The sequence below is a fragment of the Pseudochaenichthys georgianus genome, chromosome 22, assembly GCF_902827115.2.
Source record: "Pseudochaenichthys georgianus chromosome 22, fPseGeo1.2, whole genome shotgun sequence".
NCBI lineage: Eukaryota > Metazoa > Chordata > Actinopteri > Perciformes > Channichthyidae > Pseudochaenichthys > Pseudochaenichthys georgianus.
In genome coordinates, this window is record NC_047524.1 from 19,236,325 (window position 1) to 19,259,918 (window position 23,594).

The 23,594-nt window shown below is 42.9% G+C and overlaps 1 protein-coding gene across 2 annotated transcripts in view; it reads right to left on the minus strand.

Annotated features, from left to right (window-relative positions):
- Positions 1-23,594, minus strand: part of arid1b (AT-rich interactive domain 1B) — a 179,844-nt gene that overhangs the window by 138,809 nt on the left and 17,441 nt on the right. For both annotated transcript variants that reach the window (XM_071207190.1, XM_034111673.1), the window contains exon 2: positions 13,923-14,123. In XM_071207190.1, coding sequence (XP_071063291.1) covers positions 13,923-14,123 — 201 coding nt within the window. The remainder of the gene's footprint in view (positions 1-13,922; positions 14,124-23,594) is intronic.

The following is a 23,594-nucleotide window of genomic DNA, read 5'->3' on the forward strand; positions in this document are numbered from 1 at the left end:
AGGAACTGATGGATGCTGTAATACCCTATACCTGTTTGGCTAACAGTAGAATGCATTACACTGAAAGCCCAACGTCATCGATTCAAACTGACAATTGTTATATATAATCCCATTCAACTTTCATTAAGTAACTTGGCAGCAAGTTAAGATATTTTGTATTGCTTGGACTTAATCGTACTACCATATATATCGATCAAAAACTTGTTGTTGCACGTTAAGTGTGTCTGTCCAAATAGCAGATATTTTTCTTCAGTATCTTTTGCAAATGGAAAATAACTCTTCCTAACAATGGTCCCAAATAAATAAATAAAAACCTGCTTGAGGGGCAGGAAGAGGCCAGGAATATGAAGATGAATAAACTGTAAGAAGTTTATGTATACTAAAAGACAACTGCCTTTAAAGAAAGTATTATATCAGTTTATCAGAACTTGACTAACAGGATCTACGTAAATATACAGTAACATTCAAATAATTGCATTTGTAAACAGATAGCAAAAGGAAACTGGATTTCTTTTATATTTAGACTTTAGAGCACTTCAGTGAATCTCAAAGTTAACATAAAGGCATATAATCAAAGGATATTTTAGTAAGGAAGCGTAGCAGGTAAAAACAGTTAGGGAGGAAAAGCTGTCAGACCTGTCAGTCAAAGGATAAAAAAGTATAGCGTTATCAAAATAACTCTCGCCTCTTATATTTCTTTAAAGCATTTTTGCTATAAGAGGCTGAAGCTTTTAAATGATCCAACTGTCTCATTTTTCAGTTGACCTGCATCTTGCCTTTCCTCCTGCTGTCTTTCTGTCTATCACTCGTTAAAATCTCTGCCTCTAAAAAATAGTCTACTGTTATAAAATGAGGGGGACTCTCAATAATTGAATCAAATAATATATGGCAGAATTGCAGAAATTATGGGGGAAATAAAGGATCCCTTAAATGTTTGGGGTGGAAGTTAAAGAATGTATCTACTTGAAATCAATTGTTGTGGTGAATGCATCTTTAAAATAAACTTGATTAATCTTTCTTATAGTAAACGCTTTGTATAAAAGATGTGCATCATTTTAGAAAAACATTATTAAAAAAAAAAAAAAATTGTAACTATTTTATTGTGATCACACAAACAAACATTTCATTTATATGGATCTATATTTGATGGATGTATATTGTAAATAAGTTGGCTAAATTCAAGAATTTTTAAATGTGGGATATGTCTCGATGCTCGACATTAAGCGACCTGTTTGATTGGCTGTTGCAGCTAACTTTAGAAAAAATATGCTTTTGTTCAGCGTTGTGATTTTTAAGAAAATCCATGACCAGAAATGTGTGTCTTGCAAACTTTTTATTTTGCTTTACTTTTCCATTTCAACACACCTGTGTACTGCATTATACAACATTTAGTTAGTCACGGAATCCTAGATAATTAGATGTAATACTACAATGAGCTTTGTAAGTTCTTTGAAACACGCAACACAATGCTATCACGGCAACAAGATAGCGTCTGATTTGGACAAATGTAAAAACACATGTGCTGTTGTTTAAGTCTGACACTGGCAATATAGCGTAAATATAAACTCTGATCAGCTGACAACACATCACACTAAGGACCAAAACAAAACAAACTAGCTTCTTGAGCTCTGTGCGGTGATAAGATCAGCCAATCACAGCCTGGTTTGCGATACAAGGTGAAGGTGAGTCCTTATGTTTGTGGGACAGATCAGCATCAACAGACTCATGATTAAACATTAGGCAAGAGAAGAGGGTTTACGCATAACGATACCCGTCATCATCCTTGCATCTCGCAAGGTTAGATATCTCCCCCCCCTCCTCATACATTGGGAAGCCCTTGATACCTTAAGGAATGAGCTGCCCTTGGAGGACTGAGACAAAAAGGGTGAGGGATATATTTCTCAATCGTGGTGTGATAGAAACCAGAATTTAGGCTAAATGTAAACCCAGAAACACTATCACACTCAACAAAGAAAAACAAATTCCAGATGTATTGTCTGGTACTTTCAATGTATGAAGCATCGAGCACATAAACCACAGTTTTTATTCCCAAATGAAATCACAAGCCTGTATATTCAAAGATTGTGACTTATCGACCTTGTGATAACATCAACATTGTGTTGACGGCGAGTGAAAGCGAGCAGATAGTGTACACTATCGACTGTTAGACACACAGGCTGTGTTTTTTTCTATATTTTCATCTCGGATTCCTTTCTGAAGACTGCCAAACGTTGCTCTCTGCCCCCTGTCTGTCTTTCTTTATTTTCCCCTCCCTGTAATTCTCCGTTTTCTGCTCACATCAATTGATGGCTGGCTGCGACTAGCGCTGCCTGTGTTGTTCCAAGCAGAGCTGTAATGGAGACATTTGGAGAGGCAGAGAAGGGCAGGTTAATGCTCTCCGTAATGTGTGTGTGAACAGCGATTTCTTTTTTCTATCTTTTTTTTTCTTTTCTGCGAGAGGCTTTGGGCCCCATGCCATCGGCTCCAAATGTGTTTTCCCTACTAAACTCCTGACCCCAATCTGGGGCCAAGAAAGACAGAAGAGAGAGGGGAGATTGAGAAAGAGCGAGAGAAAGCAACAGCTAATGTGATTCATTGGGGGGGGGGGGTTAAAAATGGATCTGAATGAGAGAGGGAGAGAGGGTGCAGATGTTGAGTTATTGAAGGCTTTCCCACAAAGAAAACGGTAAATAGATCAATAATCACCTGAAATATTTATTGATTATTTATATTGGACATTTTGTCTACCTGATACTAGAGGTAACTTGAACTTAATTCTGTTTTGACAGATACAAAATAATCATCATTAAAGTTCAAAGGGAAGAAAGAAGAAAGGAAGGCTTGCGACACATGTAAACATCAAAATTCAGCGCAAAATAGCCCTGAAATGTCTTTGATCAATCATTCCAGCGTTTTTTCAGCGCTCGCTACGATGACAGGCTCGAACTTGTGTAGGATTCATGTCAATTACTTCTGAACAGGGAGAAGGGAGGGAGGGAGGGAGGGAGGGAGGGCTTCTAGTTGAAACACGCTTGTTCACCATTAGCGGTCGACATCAGCGCGGGAGATTATACTGGTATTTGACATCCCCTGCTGTGAGGCTGTCTTCCTGGGATGCTGACGCTCCGAGGTGCCGCTGTGCTAAATGACAGTGACTCCATGGATTGTGGAGTTCCTTCGGGTCAGAGTGGGGCGGTGTGTGAGAGATGAAGCAGGAGTTGGGGATGTGAGGATTATGGGTTAAAGGGTTACAGGCAGGTAGGCTTATGTTAACATGACACCTTGGAAGTATAGGTTTTTGTTCAAACTTTTATGAGGTGTTGGTTTGACTTAGAACTGTAAAGTACTAGAGTACTAGGTTGCTACTGTTTGTCTGTTTTTGTCATTGTTTTGTGTGTTTTATTATGTTTTGTTGTGTTGTCCCTAATGTTTTTTGTATTGTCTCACCTGAAAATAAAATAAAATATATTGAAAGAGAACTATAAAGCACTATAATGCAAGGTGTTTCTGTTATTGTGTCCAACCAGCTTGTGTCATTGCTAGGCTATAGTTACCTATATAACTCCTCACTGTAAAATTGCAGTTTCAAACAAATGGATAACATTGTATAGAAAAAAAACAACACAAAACCTGGTAAGGTTTAAAAATAAGAGATCATGGTTTGGCCTCAAATAAGTATGTTAACTCATTCTGGACGTACATTAAAAAGTCAACAATGATACATTTCACAAAGGAAATTAACATTGATCTTCTGGGTGACAGCCCGGTGTTTGGACAAAAAAAAATTCCCCTATACGTAATTAACTATGCACTTTATTAGAATGGGAACTCAAGTTTTAGGTTAACGAGTTAGAATAACGCAACATACACTGAACAAAAATATAAATGCAACACTTTTGTTTTTGCTCCCATTTTTCATGAGATGAACTCGAAGATCTAAAACATTTTCTATATACACAAAATAACCATTTCTCTCAAATATTGTTCACAAATCTGAAAAAATCTGTGATAGTGAGCACTTCTCCTTTGCCGAGATAATCCATCCCACCTCACAGGTGTGGCATATCAAGATGCTGATGAGACAGCATGATTATTGCACAGGTGTGCCTTAGGCTGGCCACAATAAAAGGCCACTCTGAAACGTGCAGTTTTGCTTTATTGGGGGGGTCTGGGGGGGTCCGAAAACCAGTCAGTATCTGTTGTGACCACCATTTGCCTCACGCAGTGCAACACATCTCCTTCGCATAGAGTTGATCAGGTTGTTGATTGTGGCCTGTCGAATGTTGGTCCACTACTCTTCAATGGCTGTGCGCAGTTGCTGGATATTGGCAGGAACTGGAACACGCTGTCGTATACTCCGATCCAGAGCATCCCAAACATGCTCAATGGGTGACATGTCCGGTGAGTATGCTGGCCATGCAAGAACTGGGATGTTTTCAGCCTCCAGGAATTGTGTACAGATCCTTGCAACATGGGGCCGTGCATTATCATGCTGCAACATGAGGTGATGGACGTGGATGAATGGCACAACAATGGGCCTCAGGATCTCGTCACGGTATCTCTGATTCACAATGCCATCAATAAAATGCCCCTGTGTTCGTCGTCCATAACATACGCCTGCCCATACCATAACTCCACCACCACCATGGGCCACTCGATTCACAACATTGACATCAGAAAACCGCTCACCCACACGACGCCACACATGCTGTCTGCCATCTGCCCTCAACAGTGAAAACCAGGATTCATCCGTGAAGAGAACACCTCTCCAACGTGCCAGACGCCATCGAATGTGAGCATTTGCCCACTCAAGTCGGTTACGACGACGAACCGGAGTCAGGTCGAGACCCTGATGAGGACGACGAGCATGCAGATGAGCCGATGACTGAGCTGAGACGGTTTCTGACAGTTTGTGCAGAAATTCTTTGGTTATGCAAACCGATCATTGCAGCAGCTGTCCGAGTAGCTGGTCTCAGACGATCTTGGAGGTGAACATGCTGGATGTGGAGGTCCTGGGCTGGTGTGGTTACACGTGGTCTGCGGTTGTGAGTCCGGTTGAATGTACTGCCAAATTCTCTGCCTTTGGAGACGGCTTATGGTAGAGAAATGAACATTCAATTCACGGGCAACAGCTCTGGTGGACATTCCTGCTGTCAGCATGCCAATTGCACGCTCCCTCAAAACTTGCGACATCTGTGGCATTGTACTGTGTGATAAAACTGAACATTTTAGAGTGGCCTTTTATTGTGGCCAGCCTAACGGCCCGTCCACAGACAGGCATGAAAAAAATCTTTCAAAGCTTCGCACATTCACTTGAATGGGGTGACGAAGAAGATTTTGAATCTTCGCCGAACTGCATTGTGGGGAGCGGAGCATGGCTTTGCAAGCATTGTGAGCATCAAAACTTGAGCAATGTTCAACTTTTGATGCTCCCGATGCTTTCGAAGCTGGCATCAGCCAATCAAATCCCGTTTATGCAAATCCCGCCAGTACAAGCGCTAGCCAATCAAACCGCGTGCAAGCTGGGAGAGCCAGATCGCAGTTCATTTCCTCATATTCCAAACGAGAAATTACGGTAGCATATCACCCGGTTCTTTACGACCATAACTATTTACCGGGATACAAACCGGAGGAACCAGGCATGGAGGGAGGTGGCAGAGACAGTGGGTGAAACTGGTAGGTTTTCGCCTGTTTGGGGATTTTATATCCAGTTTACTTCGTTTTAACATTGCTATTGCTTTGTATGTCGGGGACGGGAGATTCATGTGATTGTTGGTCGCGTTGCTCGCAAAGAATCGCCAAGCTTCAGACACGCCCAGCATCAAGATTTTTCAAGATTTTTTTCATGCCTGTGTGTGGACGGGCCGTAAGGCACACCTGTGCAATAATCATGCTGTCTAATCAGCATCTTGATATGCCACACCTGTGAGGTGGGCTCACTTTCACAGATTTTTTCAGATTTGTGAACAATATTTGAGAAATTATTATTTTGTGTATATAGAAAATGTTTTAGATCTTTGAGTTCATCTCATGAAAAATGGGAGCAAAAACAAAAGTGTTGCATTTATATTTTTGTTCAGTGTAGTTAAATAGCAACACCAACTGCACCTTAAAGAATGACCATAAAGGTGATTCAACACCTCTCTCGCAGCCTGATGCATCTAATAAATTGGCAACTGGGTATATAATGAAATAAAATGTATTCTTTGTCACGTGGATACATCACTGTACGATAACACATTATATTCAAAATATCTAAAAACCCTAATGGGATCAATATAAGATTTTGTAACACACTTAAAAATTCAACACTTTCTCTCCGTCTGTCTCTCTCCTTTCTTTCAACTTAACCTTCATTATGTTTGGTTAATACAAGTACCTACTAGTTTATTCTCTTGAGATGGTGTAATGGAATTTAAAATAGCTCAAGGCTACAGTATGTTTAAGGTATTTTTTTAATAAGTACATTTTTCTAAGAGACTTTTTATGTACGGTATTTATTATCCTTAGTGCTCATCTCAAATGGTGACGCCAAAGTGTTGGTAACTTATACAATTCATCTCAACCTTAATTCAAGTTATTTCGGTGTGACTTTGAAGTACTTTGAAGTTAGACTCCAAAGTCTATAAAACTGGGCCCCGTCTTCATCTTTTCTCCTCGTACCAACCTAACACCAAATGGATGGATGTGGTAGCACCTTGATCATGCCAATCTGAGCCTCCTCAGATCTGTTTTCAAAAGTTGATGGTGTGTCACGTCTCTTCACTTTCTCCGCTCCACAAATGAAGCCCAGAAACGCAGAAGCTGCAGCAGACTTGACCTGTGTAGAAATCTATCTCTAATCTAAAAAGAAAACCGAGATGAATTCTCGCTGAGCCAATTAGAGCGGCGACTAATCCCCCACTAACTCGGCAGAGACGTAAAGCATCCCTTTCTTTCCCCTCTCGTCATCGCTCCCTCAGTTTCGCTCCACTTTCATCTCTCTGCCCTTGTATCCTATCAATAGGCGCTGCAGACACAGAGCGTCAGGCCTGGATCTCTCAAAAACACTATTTTTGTTGACGTTTTACACCGATTGCCTGCATTCAACACTAAATTATATTCAATTCCAACATCACTTCACCTGCCTGCGTGAGAATGATGCAGAGCTCATACAACTAATGCAACAGAAAAGACTGACAGCTTGTTTTGTAATTTCACTAATGGCTTACAAATCCATTGAATCATATCACATATAGCACGATATATATTATACATAGGACACAGAATTTACTAATGCGTGTCCCATTCTGTGTTTGGTCATCTTCATTGATGTGTGATCAAACGTACACACACTTTACATTTATATAATTGATAGTGTTGCTTCAGCTGCTGTGTGAAAATGGGAGGAGAGTCCCCCCCTATTCCAGTTAATGGCAACGTAAGATCGCATCCACGTGGAGTCTGATTGGCTGAGAGCCACTCCACAGCAGTGGGGTAATAAAAGTTACAAATGAGAGCAGGCTATTAGAGCCATTGACATGCATACGCTAGCTTGCTAATTAATTGATCCTGAAACTTCATCTATTCTATAGCCAGAGAGGAACCCTTAATGAATCAGACTTTCTATAGAGTGGTCCTCCTTTCTGTGAATCCTTTTCTCTCCTCTCCTTTACCCCCCACTTCCTCCCCTCTCTGTCCCTCTCTCCCCTAATGTCTTTTTTAAGTGTGAGGTAAAAATGCCCAGTGTCCCGTGGGCTGGCATGGTCAGGATTTGTGCAGAAGAAAGACAGAAAGTGTGTGTTGTGTGTATCAGCCTGGTTCAGATGTGTACTTTGAACAGCGAACCTTTTTTAAAAAACAAGGGGAGGGTGGTGACGAGGCTGGAGTGGTCCCCTTTGTACCTCCACCCCTCCTCTCGCTCCATCTTTCCTGGCAGAAGGGCTGATTTATTGGGGCTTCCCAGCCATCTGTCAGAGGCAGCAGCGCTGGCTGCATTAACCCCAGAGACAACCCCAGCACCCGGAGCCCCTAAGTGCTTCCAAGTGGCCCTCACTCTCTCCACTAGTGAGGAACCCCCCCACCCAGGCTCAATCAATGTCGTAAATTACCCATCTAACTCCCTGAAGTCGATCGTCAGCAAGATGATGTTTGGACGGATTTTTACAGCTTTTTGTTATAGTAGTAACTTAAGAGCCCAATCACTATTTCTTCTGGCCATGATAAGTACTCACAAATTATTAGCAAAGGCAAGATTGAGTTAAATGCTTGTTGTCTCATTATTCTGGTTAGGCATAAAGAGACCTGTCAATCAATATTTTCCATGAAGGACACTTGGTTACTGTAGTTATGTCACACAGGTGTGAATATTTGAATTAACGATGGCTGAATTCCCTTCAGCTGCTTCAGTTTCTTTGGTAGGAAAAACACAGGTGTTACTAATAACACTAATGACGGCTCCACTCTATACAAGTGTCTCAGTAATCCAGGACAGTGGGACATAAATCTGCATGAATGATACCAAGACCCTGAGACTGAAGCAAATTGGAATGCAGCCATCATTACGTTGAATATTAACACCTGTGCTTTTTTCGACTGTCACTTGTTGAAACGCAAAGGCCTATTTTGTTACCAAACCACAAGACAGAACAACTATAGGGATTTTTGTTATTATAATTCAATTGAAAACAGTGCTTCTCTACAGCAATATTTAAAAGCCATAACATTTTATACTGACAGTTGCATGACACTGGTTTTAATCTAGTGGTAAGCTGTTGTGAAAACCAATTTGAAAAACATGTTGTAATGCAGAAATTAAACACATGAAGTGAATAAAGAGGAAGACATCTCGAAATGTTGCCTGTTATTCAGGAATGTACACGGCTTGCCCAGTTGATTGGAGTGCAGGCTTTTGAAAGAAACAGATGTTTATTTCTTCCTTCCTTCTTTACCAGCTGACCACTACTGAACAACGAGGATTCCTGAAAACCTTTGTAAGCCAACTGTGACTTAAACACATGTATACTAAGTAGAGAAGGATAGCATGCTTGTGAAGGTGGGTTTTGGTTCGTATGGAGTGACCAGCAGCAGTTGAGCCACATTTCCACTTGACTTTAAATGCTTGGCTTCCATTAAGTTGGCCGAGTGTTAAAGGAACAAACAGCCAACACTGCTAATGGTTTCTGGCTGACTCCTTGACAACCCCTCCCCTCTCCATATATAAACACACACATACACACTGCTTCCTTTTTCTATTTCTCCCTTTCTTTCATTCTCCAGGATATCTTTTTTTTTGTTTCTCCCCCTCCGTCACCCCTCCCCTCTTTTCACATCAAACACTAATGTTTCCTTCAAATTCCTTTTCCTCTCTTGTCTGCCAACTTTGAAATCACAGGAAATTACGCTAAGAATTGGCTAGGTTTTTTTTTTTTTGTTGCTTTCAACTTCATTCCACTTCCCTAACAGACACTTTTCTTCGTGTCTCCAACACACCAGCCTCCTTCTTCCACTTCCTCTTTTCTTTTTTAAGCTGATGTGTTTTTTTCTGGCTCCCATCACTCCACACACACACACACACACACACACACACACACACACACACACACACACACACACACACACACACACACACACACACACACACACACACACACACACACACACACACACACACACACACACACACACACACACACACACACACACACACACACACACACACACACACACACACACACACACACACATCACCTAAACTCTCCACCAGCACTCTTTCACATGCATGCTGATGCCGCAAGATGCTAACTACACCTAATGCAAGTTCTAGGTGTATTCGCTGAAGGCTAGTAGGACGTTTTTTTTTTAAATCTCAGACATCAACAGTGGGATCAGTGTCTGTGCTTGCTGTGTATGGCTGGATCAAGGAAAGGGGTCATGAGGAGAGTAGCTAATTGGTAGTGAAATGGACTGTTCAGAATGTGTCACGGCGTGTGTGAGAGTGCATGTATGATCATGTGCATACTCTCTGTACTAGATGTGACTGAGGAAACAGACACAGCTACAGTGAATAATTCAATAAATGTGGCCTTAACAGTTAAAAAGTTCGCAAGAAATATTTCTGGACTCAATAATTACAGAGTTTACATGTACACCAATAGCACTGTAAACAAAAACATTAAGGTAGCAGTTGAGTCACAGTGTTTAAATTCATCTTAAGAGAGGTCTTTGTATTGGCTCCTAGCTTCCTTCACATGGTTTTTTATGGATACGTGAACGTGTCAATGCAGCATGTAGTGTGCTTGAATATATACATTTCACTGTTTGGATAGAGTATATTTTGCATAGATGTGTAATGAAAGGTAGGGTCTAGCTACCTATTGTGTTTATGATGTTAGTGACTGTCCTGCACACACAAACACTGTCACCAGAAATCTGTCATCAGTCGTCAGAAATGTTTATCCGCAGATTCTAGGGGGTAATTATGAAGTTGTTTGTGGTGCTAAACGCATCAAACAATAGCCTTGCCCCTCTGCTGTCAACAATTTTCATAGGGACTTTTTACTGGCAGAAAATAATGTAAATAACTGTTTATAAAGAGGTCTGTGGATTTAAAATGTTTCTTAAATTGGTTTAATACATTTTTTTGAGGATTTTATGTCTTATTTGACTAAATTCAAGTAATCGTTATTCTCTGGGGTTATGGTTAAAGACAAAAACACGTATGGCCAGATTTAATTTAGGGTAAGTTACAAAATAATAACTTTCCCTTTGATTAAAGGATAAAATACTTATGATGATTGTAAGTGAACCAGTAACATAAATCCAAGCTGATACAAAGATAAATGTCCACGATATGAAAGTTGTCAATATGACGGAGACACATTTCTACATATTCTATATCCAATACCTCCAGTGGATTAAATGTATTACTGTGGAGTCTTTATTTAATACGAGTGGGGCTTAATTTCAGCAGGATTTAATCATAATAATGAAAGACAGTCAAAGAGGACCTTTTGTTCCTCTGCTAAAACCCACTACGCACACTCTCACAAACACACACATGCACACTCTCACAAACACTCTCACATGCACACTCTCTCACACACACACACACACACACACACACACACACACACACACACACACACACACACACACACACACACACACACACACACACACACACACACACACACACACACACACACACACACACGCGCACACACACACACACACACACACACACACACACACACACACACACACACACACACACACACACACACACACACACAGTCACTCACTCTTGGGGAAATCACAGAGATAGACGTACACGCATATCTTTGTTGACGTCACGTTGCTTGGCAACATCCCAGCATGCTTGGCTGTAACAAGCTGAGGTCTCAGCCCTGAAGCGCAATGCATCATGGGGAATTGTGTGTGCCGTGTCTTACATCACCCACAATCCCCCTTGCTGATGCAGCCGCAGTCAAGAAGACGGTGGGAATGTTCTGTGCGGCTGATCCTGGGGCAGTCTCTTAGCATGTGAGGTTAAGAAAGGGGGGGGGGGGGGGGGGGGTTATCCTCCTACACACACAGCTGCAATTATGTCCATCTTAACTGCGTTTGCTGCATCTCTTGAAATGTAATTATTAGTCACTTTAAGACTCGATATACAGTATATTATGCAGTGCACATCTGGGGCATTCGTTTTCAGCCCCCCCCGATCAGACCCCTGACCGCTTTTCTGTAGGTGAGGCTCATTACGCTCATCTGAGAATGTGGAATTAAACCTCCTCCTCCGAACTCATTACTGTGAGCTAGATTTCACCGGCTGCAGATAGGCAATGCGGTGGTGCTGCTTTTAAAGCCAGAGCCAGATAATTAGAAACTTTAGAAGCGCATTTCCCATGGCTACAGCCGGAGTGAACAACTAATTCTATTTGAACTAATTACGTTCCATAGCGCTATGTTCGGGCTATTTAATACGCCAGAGGATTTCATCACGGAGCAGGAACAGGGATGTATTTTTGTGCGTGACTGACTGTACGTCATTACTCTCTATGCACAGCTTGTCTCCACATACACACCCCCACTCACTCCCAATTGTGTGTATTTCATGCTGCGAAAGCCCTGAGCCTCCTCAATAATGCTCGTTCTGAGAGTGTGTTGACATCATCAAAATGCGTCAGATGAGGTTTAGATCTGCAGTCTAGGTAACGAAGTCTCAGTAAAGACTGCAGAGCACAGCGTGACCAGACAGACAAAATGAATGGAATTTAATAGAGTCAATTACAGCATTAAATATTTGAACTTATTTGGCAGATGATGTCATCATTGTTTAATTTTTTTTGGTATAGTGATAAAGGTAGGCATGAGTGGTCCTGGCTTCAGCCTATGTTTAATTATTGCTGTGAATGTATTACATATTTTGTAGCTTTATAAGCCGTCTATTTCTCTATTAAAACTTTAAAATATATAAAGTTAACCTTCTTTTATTTATTTATTTTTGCTTGTGTTGATTTTGAGGCTAGATGCGTTCATAAAAATCACAACTAAAATAGTATAAACAAACGTAAAATAAATACATTTAATAATAATTTTGACTCTTCTTCATATTCCATATAACAAAACATATTAAAGGTGAGAAGCTCTTTTATGAATAAAAACATGAGCATTCCACACACATTTGGAGAATATTCTAAGACAATGTAAGTTTAGCTGTCAGTCCATCTGTGTTTCCCTCTCTCTCTTTGTGGACTTGCTATGTGTGGAAGCTCGCTCGCCTCAATAAGAGGTGTCCAGGCCAGCAGACCAGGCTGACTAAATATAGCAGGCACTGACAGCGGAGGACACTCCCCCGTCTCTCACTGTTGCTCTCAGTACTGCTGTTTCACTACACACTGATGGAGCTAGATTTGTCAGACGGAAGAAGTTTGTGATCTGCCAGAAATGTGGGACACACATATCCTCCACACACACATATAGTACACACAGATTAATACACATGCATACATTCCCTGTATTTCTCCCTCCAACACATCTTCCAGTCCAAATGGGATTTACTTAAGACTCAATAAAGCAGACAGAAGCGCTATTGTCTCCAACACAGGCCTATTGTATTGAGAGACAGTGACGTGGGTCGGCTGTGTGTGTGTGTGTGTGTGTGTGTGTGTGTGTGTGTGTGTGTGTGGTGTGTGTGTGTGTGTGTGTGTGTGTGTGTGTGTGTGTGTGTGTGTGTGTGTGTGTGTGTGTGTGTCTGTGATGGCTACACAGAAAGCATTCCACTACACACAAACAAACAGACATGCATACACAAACAAAACAAACCAACAAACAAAAAAGCACCCTAATATAGTTCAGAAGCAAATTAATATATATTAAAGCACCTAGTCCAAGAAGAATGAACATGCTTACTTCCATACCACTACCCCATCCCCCCACCTCACACACACCACACACACACACACACGCACACGCACACGCACACGCACACGCACACACACACACACACACACACACACACACACACACACACACACACACACACACACACACACACACACACACACACACACACACACACACACACACACACACACACACACACACACACACACACACACACACACACACACACACACACACACACAGCATCAAACCCATTCCGCTCCAGTGGGAGTCTGAGGGGAATCTGAGTGATGAACAGGAGTGACACCACCACATGCCGGCGCGTGAGAGATGTGCTGCCTGGAATTTTAGGCCGGATCTCAAATTGAACATGCCAAGCCTTGAGGGGGAAAACCACTGGAGAATGTTCCATCACGAGAAGCGAAAGTCCCGCAGCAATATCGCTAATAATACCAGCTACAAATTATCTGGATCAGCACCACAGGGGGGAGGGGGCTCATTCATGAATTGCACGGAAACGTTTGTTAACATACCTGCTGTTGAGGGTACTGCATCCCGGCCATGCCCATTTGAGGCCTCCCCTGCATGCTCATTGGATATCTGTGCGGGGGAGGCGATGTGTATGGCTGGTTTGGAGGGTAAGGCCCGCCCCCTTGCTGTTGGCTGGAGTAGGCATTGTTGGACATGCTGTACAGCTGCGAGCGCTTCATAGCCATGAAGTCCATGGAGGACACCTGTAGCGGGGAAAAGAGGGATTAATGATATGCTATTCTTATTGGATAATAATTTACATTCATTCCCGACGATGCTTCGTGATTGGTTAATAATTCATCTCTAGAGTCTGCCAAGACACAAGTCCACTTAGCGCACGCACTACAAACCACAGACGCCATTGATTTATCTTATAACAGTACAGCGAGCAAAAGCCTTAAATTAAAGTGTACAGGTCATAAATGAACTACAAATGGAATTAAGTAAGCAAAGATGTTTATTGCGTAAAGCTATCAGGAGCTAAGTTTGCTGGAGTAGGGCCAAAATATAATGATTGAATTCAAACCTACAGCTCGCATCTTTGTTTTAATGTCTGAAAGGCTTTTTAAAAGTGTTGTAAATGTTGTTTAAAGCGATGGGAAGCCAGAGCAATAAAAACTCTATGGCCTTATTCCCACAACCACAGCCCAGCCGTGCCAGTAATCGCTGCACAGCGATCGCTCGCTTGTTTGCATGTTGTTGCTTACTGCTCACTGGCAGGAGTACTGATAATTACATTAGCATTCATGCTCTTTTGAATTCAAATAAGAAAAACACTGAAGTGTTGAGAGTATGGCAGGGGTTCAAACTGTGCATTACAATGGTGACAAGGCATTTGGAGTTTGAATCCCAGGAGGGAACTCAAGGCAGCGAAGCAGTCAAAGTACACGAAACACAATCGAAGAGAAGAAAGAGAAGGTGTCATGGGCGATTTATCCCATTGTAAGTATTTCAGAGTCTTTTTAAGAGGTTGTTTTGGGTCTTAGTGAGCCATCTGAAAATTCCAGTACAGTGCGTCCGGCTAATGATAATCTGTCACCCGTAGTGATGTGTTTGTCTGTGTGCCGGGGCAGATAATGTGGACTTCTTCTTCTATCTCTCCTCTCATGCTTTCTCCCTTTTGACTCCGCCGTGTAGGATCATGTGTGATTTATGACATTTTGTTCCTACTGTTTCTTACACACACACACACACACACACACACACACACACACACACACACACACACACACACACACACACACACACACACACACACACACACACACACACACACACACACACACACACACACACACACACACACACACACACACACACACACACACACACACACACACACACACACACACGTCTCTTCCTCCTCCTCCTCTTCTACCACAAGCTCCCTCCTCAGTTCCCTCTCCTCTTCCCAACTCAATATCACCTCGTCTAGCGCAGAGGAGAGATTGCCGCTGCCTCATATTGCCGGGCTAATATCAAGCAGACATGTCAGGGGATGGGAGCACTTTATTCAGCGGGTTACGTGCGGATGGTTACGCTGCTCTAGCTTTAGAGGGGTTTTGTCTACTGAGGCATGTGTGTGGAGTACATTGGACTATTTCACAGAGTGCAAAGGAGAAAGAGAGAGAGGGATCGCAAAAGAAAACCAGAGCACGTGCAAGAGAGATAGAAATGAGTACTATGGGGTGTCTAAAAGTTCTTCAACAGCATGGAGGAGAACGGGGGGTTATCCTGCAAAGGTCTGCATCACCAGGATGTTGAGAGCCTAATCCTAAGAAAGATAGAAAACATTTGCTATGTCTGTGTGTAATGCATTTTTCGAAGTCCACTTCCTGTTTGGTACTCTTTACTTACCTCCCCCCCTTCATATTTGAAACTGCTTAAGCATCCTGTTGCTAAAGTCAAAGAGTGCACAAGCAGCTCTGACATTAAAATGAAATATTTAAGCTCTGGACAAATCTGACACCTAATGAATGATTGCCAGCATTGGAGTGAAGCACATTAAGGAATAATTACAGTTATCAGCCAATGTAGTGTAAAACCCGTAAAAAAGAGAATGTTTTCGGAAGAAAATTATGAATATACTTTTTGAAATAATGATGGATATACTTCCATTTTTAATCCTTGATTGATATTATTTTTCTTGGCTACTTATTGCTCAGGATCAGTGGCGGTTCTAGACCAATTTGACTGGGGGGGCCAGGCTGGGGCCAGTTATTTTCTGAGGGGGACACAATAAATGCAGGACGAAAAAGACAGTATGAAGTGCGCATACACCTAAGAAAACAATGCAATACAGTTATTGGTATTTGTTTCATTACACATTATTATATGCTTACCTTTGTATGCTGTTTGGGTCTGTGGGACCCGTTTTCAGTGTTTACTAAAAGAAAATTATTTTAACCTGCTTTATTTGGGGGTGGACCAAACCTTCTCTAGGGGGGTCCGGGGGCATGCAGCCCCGGGAAGATTTTTTTTGTAAATGTTGAAGTTAAATGCATCAATCTGGTGCACTTTGAGCACAAAAGGAATGTATGGATACAGCTCTCAACACTCATGACAGGGAGCTGTATACTTTTCAATAATCGAAAAATCTTTAGAATATGATCACAACCAATAACAAATCATTTAAACTTGTTTTTGTAGTATTCTAGTATTCTTTCTTTTTATTTATGCATATTTTACAAATCACTCCCCTTTCAAACAGTTTTTTTTTTTACTGTCCTAAAGTAGGCTACACATTGGAATGATTTCTTTATTTTTTACAACACATTAAATAGATAAAGGTGTGCTCTCTCTAGCTCTCTCTCTCTGTCTGTCTCGCTCGCCCGCTCACAGAGGCTGTGTGCTCCTCCGTGGCGAGGGCGGCTTGTTAAAAAAACAAAAAAAAACATATTTGTAAAGTGGGGGCTATTGAGGGCTTGCGAGATACCGGTAGCTCGTGATCGATGTGTTGGAGACCCGTGAATGCTCTAATGGGTCCGACTAGAATGACAAATATCGTTACTTCCGCTTATTCCATCAGCCAAGAAATAGTTTAATCATAAACACAGGGGGGTCCAAAGTCAGTGTTAGGGGGGCACTGCAGCAATAATGGTGTTTCCTCTAGAGCAATGGGCACCACATGATCTGCTCAAATGTTTGTACACTCACAAGGCAGCCCCACACACACACACACACACACACACACACACACACACACACACACACACACACACACACACACACACACACACACACACACACACACACACACACACACACACACACACACACACACACACACACACACACACACACACACACACACACACACACACACACACACACACACACACACACACACACACACACACACACACACACACACACACACACACACACACACACACACACACACACACACACACACACACACACACACACACACAGGTCCACTAAGCAATACAAAGCAAAAGGGTGACACTCTCCAATTTCTAAATATCCAGGGCAATGTGCCACTCATGATACGGGACACACACCCACCCCGGCTCCATCCAGTTCACCAATCCATCTCGAGAGGTCCTCCGTTTGCCAAAACTGCTGAGCGCTACACAAGTAAATCCCCTCACATGGCTGCTAAGTGTAAACGCAAAATAAAATACAAAAAACTGCTGCACTTAGAAAGGCACTGGACACAGAAAACAACTTCAGAGTTTTGGGATTGCACAAGTGGACGCTCCATTAAACACACACACACACACACACACACACACACACACACACACACACACACACACACACACACACACACACACACACACACACACACACACACACACACACACACACACACACACACACACACACACACACACACACACACACACACACAGGCACAAAAAAGTGTATTAGTAGAATCTTGCAGCGTCTCTCACTGTTGATCCCTCTCATCTCTCTCCCACTCTCTCCTGCACTTGTGGGAAATTCTTAAATAAAACGGCCTCAATAAAATGATACAGAGCTCCATCTTTCACACATGGCATTATCCACACCTGTCCACGGAGGCAAAAAAACGATTCTTCGCCTCCCCAGACGGAGCCTCTATCTACTCTCATGACAAGTTCCAGTAAATGAGATTTCAGCTCACTGCCGCCTTTTCCTAGAGATATGCCCACCGTTTCCCTCACAACCCCAGGCATAAAGAAAAAGGCCCTGACAACAATTCTTCATAAAATTGAAACATTATTTTGTTCCCCTCCTCAGAGAAATGGCTGTACTTAGGAAAAAAAATTAGGAATATGACATAAAGTGAATCGTGTTTGCACCGGGAGGGACAGCAGATAAAGAACTTGAGGGAATACAGAGAAATTGTTTTTTATTTTCTTCAAAATGTGTTTTTCACTTTTGTTCATCTGGGCATGCCATTCAATGGAGGAAGGGGAGGAGGCAAGGGAGACAATAGTAATTCAACTGCTAAATTTAAAATTCAATTTATGAACTCCTCTCCAGCTTTCTGACTCTCGTGAGGGGTTTTTTCTCTTTTTTTTGCAAAACAAAGCCATTAAAACAGAACATGGGTGAAATTACTGTGGGGTGAAACCTGCTAAATTGCTTTTCTGAGCTCAATCGACAACATTTTTATGTTGCAAAAAAATTATTGTATTCCTTCTCGCTTTAATGTTCTAAGTTGCTAATCAGAAAGAGACAAAATGCTCGAGACAAAAGGCTTGGCGATGTGGATTATGAGACACACACTGGGATCAAACAGACATAAAACAATATTGGTAAATGGCTATTATTCCAAATTCATTTTGAAATGCGCAAATTGTTTGGCAATTTTTTTTTTATCTTTTTGATTTATCAGTGGTGGGGAATGAAAGTGCTTCCAGACAAGGCTGGCGCGCAGAAACACACACTCACTTACACACTTTGTCCCTGTGGCTATTGCTGCCCTCGTCCTTCACACCAGATGCCCAAATCATCACCTGTCTGCACCAGGCCTTCATTCCGGTTATTTACTACACACACACACACACGCACGCGCACACACACACACACACACACACACACACACACACACACACACACACACACACACACACACACACACACACACACACACACACACACACACACACACACACACACACACACACACACACACACACACACACACACACACACACACAGGAAACAGTGACTGGGACAGGCTCACACACACGGAGAGCAACTGGATTCACTGTTTCCACTAAAATACTCAGTTTGTTCTTTCCCCTGCAATAAAAATGATGAACAACCTGCTTTGTTGAGAGACGGCTACTACTACACAAATAGTTGAACCTCCAAATAGCAATTCAACCATTATGATCCATTATATCGCCTTGTGGTGTAATTCTGTCTCGATTAGAGCAGACTTGGGTAGGCAACAGTTCCTATGAAATCCCAAAGAACCAGCAGCTGCAGTGAGTATTGGCGATCTAAAGCTCCCTGTACTTAGCTTCAGTCTACAAATATAGCAGGATTCATATTTTTCAGCCATTATATTATAAAAACCAATTCAGCAATCACATTGTGCAAATTACTGCCATGTGAAAATGGTTCTGAATATCACCATAGAAAAAGGCATCAAGCCTGATTGTGTATGAAAATTAGCCCCAAGATGCCTTTTGGGTATTGATTATCTTGTGTTTTTCTTGTAGGAGCTACTGCTGAACGCCGGCTTTTTATACCTGTGTAATGAAAGTGTTTGAGCCTGCGTGTATTTGTGAGGAGAAACAAATAAGGATAATTATTGTCAATGGATCCTCTTTATCCTCTGCGCCGCGTCTGTCTCAGGAGAATCAACATGCTGCAGCCAGAGCCGGTCAGTCTGCTGGGACAATCAGCCTTGTCTTTTATGTGTTTTATTTATACCACGTAGCAGAGCACTCTCCCATTCCTATTACACTATGGGGCCCCAGCGACGCCCTGGCCTTCAGAACAAACCTCTGCATTTCAGGCTGTGCATTTGGGCCCGCCTGTTTCAAACAGAGGAGAAACAGAATGGGATGAAAAGGAGAAAAAGATAGGAGAGGGGGGGGGGGGAGAAAGAGGAGACTGCAGCAGTGGGCGAGTACAGATCGAGTTCCATATTAATGTGTGCAAATTCCCCCGCTCCTGCTGACTAAGATTAGAAAAATTAATTTCATGGATGCAGAGACAATACTGATGTCATCAAGCAGAGAGGAGAGGAGCTGTTAACTCCTCACTGCCCGGGCCTCAGGGAGGAATAGATCACTCTTTAGTATGGGTCCATCACTTCATTTCACTTAACTAACACCACACAACACTTAACCTTGACAGATCTTTCCTATCAAGTTACCCCCATCCTGAAAACGTATCGTGTAAGCTAGAGGGAAGTAGCTGAGCGGTGTGTGACCACTGAATCGCTAAGAGGACTACATTCGGTGAATTATGTCTTAAAACGCAATCTCGTCCTGCATCTCGGCACGCGCGCCTTGTTAGTAAAAGGTCTGGTAATGAATGAAGAGCAGCACTGGTCCGCCGGGAGCTGGGCAGATCCAAATTGCCTTCCCCCAGCCCCAATAGGCATGCAGGCTGGCTAGCAAAGAGAAGCATGCAATGATCTGAGGAGAGAGAGGAGTGGGGAGTGACAGCCGTAAAGGAGACACAAGGAAACGTATATGTTCGGCAACGATGCTACGCGTTGTGAAAAGAAAGAAAGCCAGATAAGAGGTTGTTATATGCGGCCGACTGGCGTGCTTTTGTGTTTGGCGCAATGCACATAATTGCTCGCTCTACTGCGTCGTCCTCGGAGCTGTTGATCGGTGTGCCCTCTGAGTTTGACACCAATATTTACACCTGACGCACATCAGGGTGCTCGGAAACACACCGACCCGTTCCAGCCCCCGCCTGTGTGCAAAAAGTTCCCGAGCGTTCGGTTCGTCACGGCCGGCACAAAGACGTCATTAAGCTAGGGGAGGAGAGGGGAGGGAGCAGGAGAAGGAGAGAGGCTGCTTCATCTGTCTCAAGTGAGATTGGGGTCGCAGGGTCGTCGGAGCCCTTTTCCTTCGCCAAGACTGAGAGCTGAAGAAGCGTCAGGGACATAAATAAAGAGAAAACCCTCAATGACAAAACAAGACGTGGCTGACAAGACTGCGAAACACCATTAGAGAATGAAAACAAATCAAATGCGATCGTCTGCAAACAGTAGAGTGTGGGAGAACACAGACCACACATTTGCCAGTCAAATCTCCTGCCAGGATGCAGTTGTCCAAGAATAAATTCATTCTGATTTTCCCCGTTTAACAAGGAATAAAAAGAAGATTAACCTGCGTCAGGTCTAGTTAAAGCAAGAAGCTTTTTCCAAGGAACATTTTGTAGTGTTGTTCAAGTCTGATCCGAGATCCTCATTCTTTCTCTCCTAACACATTCACAGTGTTTTTATGTGCTGAGCATGTGTTTTTAAATCATCTAACATTCTTGCTGAAAACCAGCAGAGTTTCTCTGCCCGGAAGAAAATCCACTGAAACGCCTCTAGGTTAGACGGTGTGGCGGTACTACTATCGCTTTGAAACCAATGCAAATGAAATGCTTTCAGGGTATAGGGAGAGCACCTCTTGCGGCGCTGCTAGCCTATTTTTACACAGTTTCTGAAGCCCTGCTACATTCCAAGTCTTTTCTTGTCACTCAGTCCTGTGTGTTTCCTGCCTGCCGCAAACCCCGGGACAGCAGAGGGCCGCAGAAAAAAACCCATTTCATATAAGGGTCGTGGAGAGCAGAGTGGTGGAACGAGAGGAATGCACTTCCCCTGTCCGCAGAACCCCATGGAGAGATGCTGTTACACAACCAAATAAAAGAGCGAAAAAGGGGGACAGGAAAAGAACAATAACTCCCATCTGCCCCAAAGAGAGAGAGAACACGCTATTTGAGTAAATGTGCTGCCCTTTTGCTTCCCACGTCCCCCCCGAGCCGAGCTGAAATGCTGCTATTAAATATGCAGGCTAGATTCCACCCTTATTCAAGGAAATCACCACCTTTGCTAATGGAATGGTATTGGAGAGGAACTGCTTTTCTGCAGCTTGGATAATTATGAACGAGGTCCCGTATCGCCAAGTGTGTTTATGAATTAGCAATGGTTATTCATGATATTGTGCTCAGAGTAGGGTGAAAATACATAAGTGAATACTAAGTGAGCAGACCAACGGAAACGATGCTAAAGGGTCCTGAGGGGGCATTCTCTGCCATCCATTAGTCTTCCCTGTAAGGCAAAGCTTAACGAGCTCCTCAGGCTGGGAGGCTGGCCATTGAGGGAGAGGGAGCAGAGTAAATTATGAAAGCTTCATCTGAAGAAAAACTACAATAAGCCCCTGTCCCTGTTATTAGGCTCTTTTCCAACTTTCCTCCCTGGTTCTCTTCCTGAAACCCAGGTGTAATATTTAAAAAATATATATATATCTTTCATGAAGCACTTAATAAGAAGTAATAATACAGTAAAGCAAGTTGTCAAAGCAGGTCATACCCGCGGTGCATAGGGGGCTTCCTACCAAAACAACAAGGATTTATATTCAGGCTGTTTGTTTTGGATCACTGCCCAGTCCTCCAGGGTGAAACCATCCATGTTTGTCCTGCGAGCGATCCATCACTTAAATAAAAAAACACAAATAACAAACAAATATCCTGACCTTCCTTCCTCAGGCGGATATTAGATACTCATTAAAAGTCACCTGAAACAATTTGAACCAAATTGATTTCATTATCGGACTCGGCACGACACGGCGGGCCCCCACGTCTGATAGCTCAGCGGGAAATTTACAAAGTTAATTAGAAAAAAATGGATTTTCATATAATTTATTTCCCCCTCAATTTTACTCTACAGTATGTCACTTTATCGCCTGTAACATGACATGGAAAGGGGCTTGTTGACTCGCCGCGGCGGTGGTGTTCGGTGTGAATGGGAACACAGCAGGTTAGAGTCTTGAACATTGTAAGTGGAAACAGAAAATGTATTCCAGCGTTCAGTGGTAATAGAACAGTGTGTCGGTGTGTATGAAGGACTGTGTGAAAGCATGTTAAGGTGGTATTCACTCCCCCCAAACCCCTATGCACCAATATCTCCTCACCTCTTGCATACATACACTCAATCACACACTTGTTTTTCCCCACAGCTCAATAAAGCGGTCACAGCAGCAGCAGACATGGCCTTCATTTTCTCCCGTAATGAATGTGAGCCTCCATTCCTGCACCCCGCTGAGAAGACTTTCCCAGAAATGGGCTCCTCCACCTGGGTAAGGGGCCTTGGAAATAGGCTTCCCTCCCGCCCCAGGTCATCCTCAGGGAGGCCCCAGGCTCTGTTAGCCCAGGCCAGGCCTCCCATCTCCAGGGCCCTGACTGGGAATCAATCACTGATGCTGGCTGGGAACATGAGGTGGGGGGGGAACTGGGTCGATCAATGCGAGCCTGTGGGAGCCCTGATGCATGGCCTGCCCTGACTGCACATACACACCTCTGATTCACACTTAACTCCACCATTCAGTCCCATTATTGTTATGCCCCAGGGCAGCCATGTTTACGGTGGACTAAATGTGCCAGACCATATGAGCTATAAAAGACCATATTGAGATTTGTACATGGTGCTGAAAATAATGTACAGTGGGGCAAAAAAGTATTTAGTCAGCCACCAATTGTGC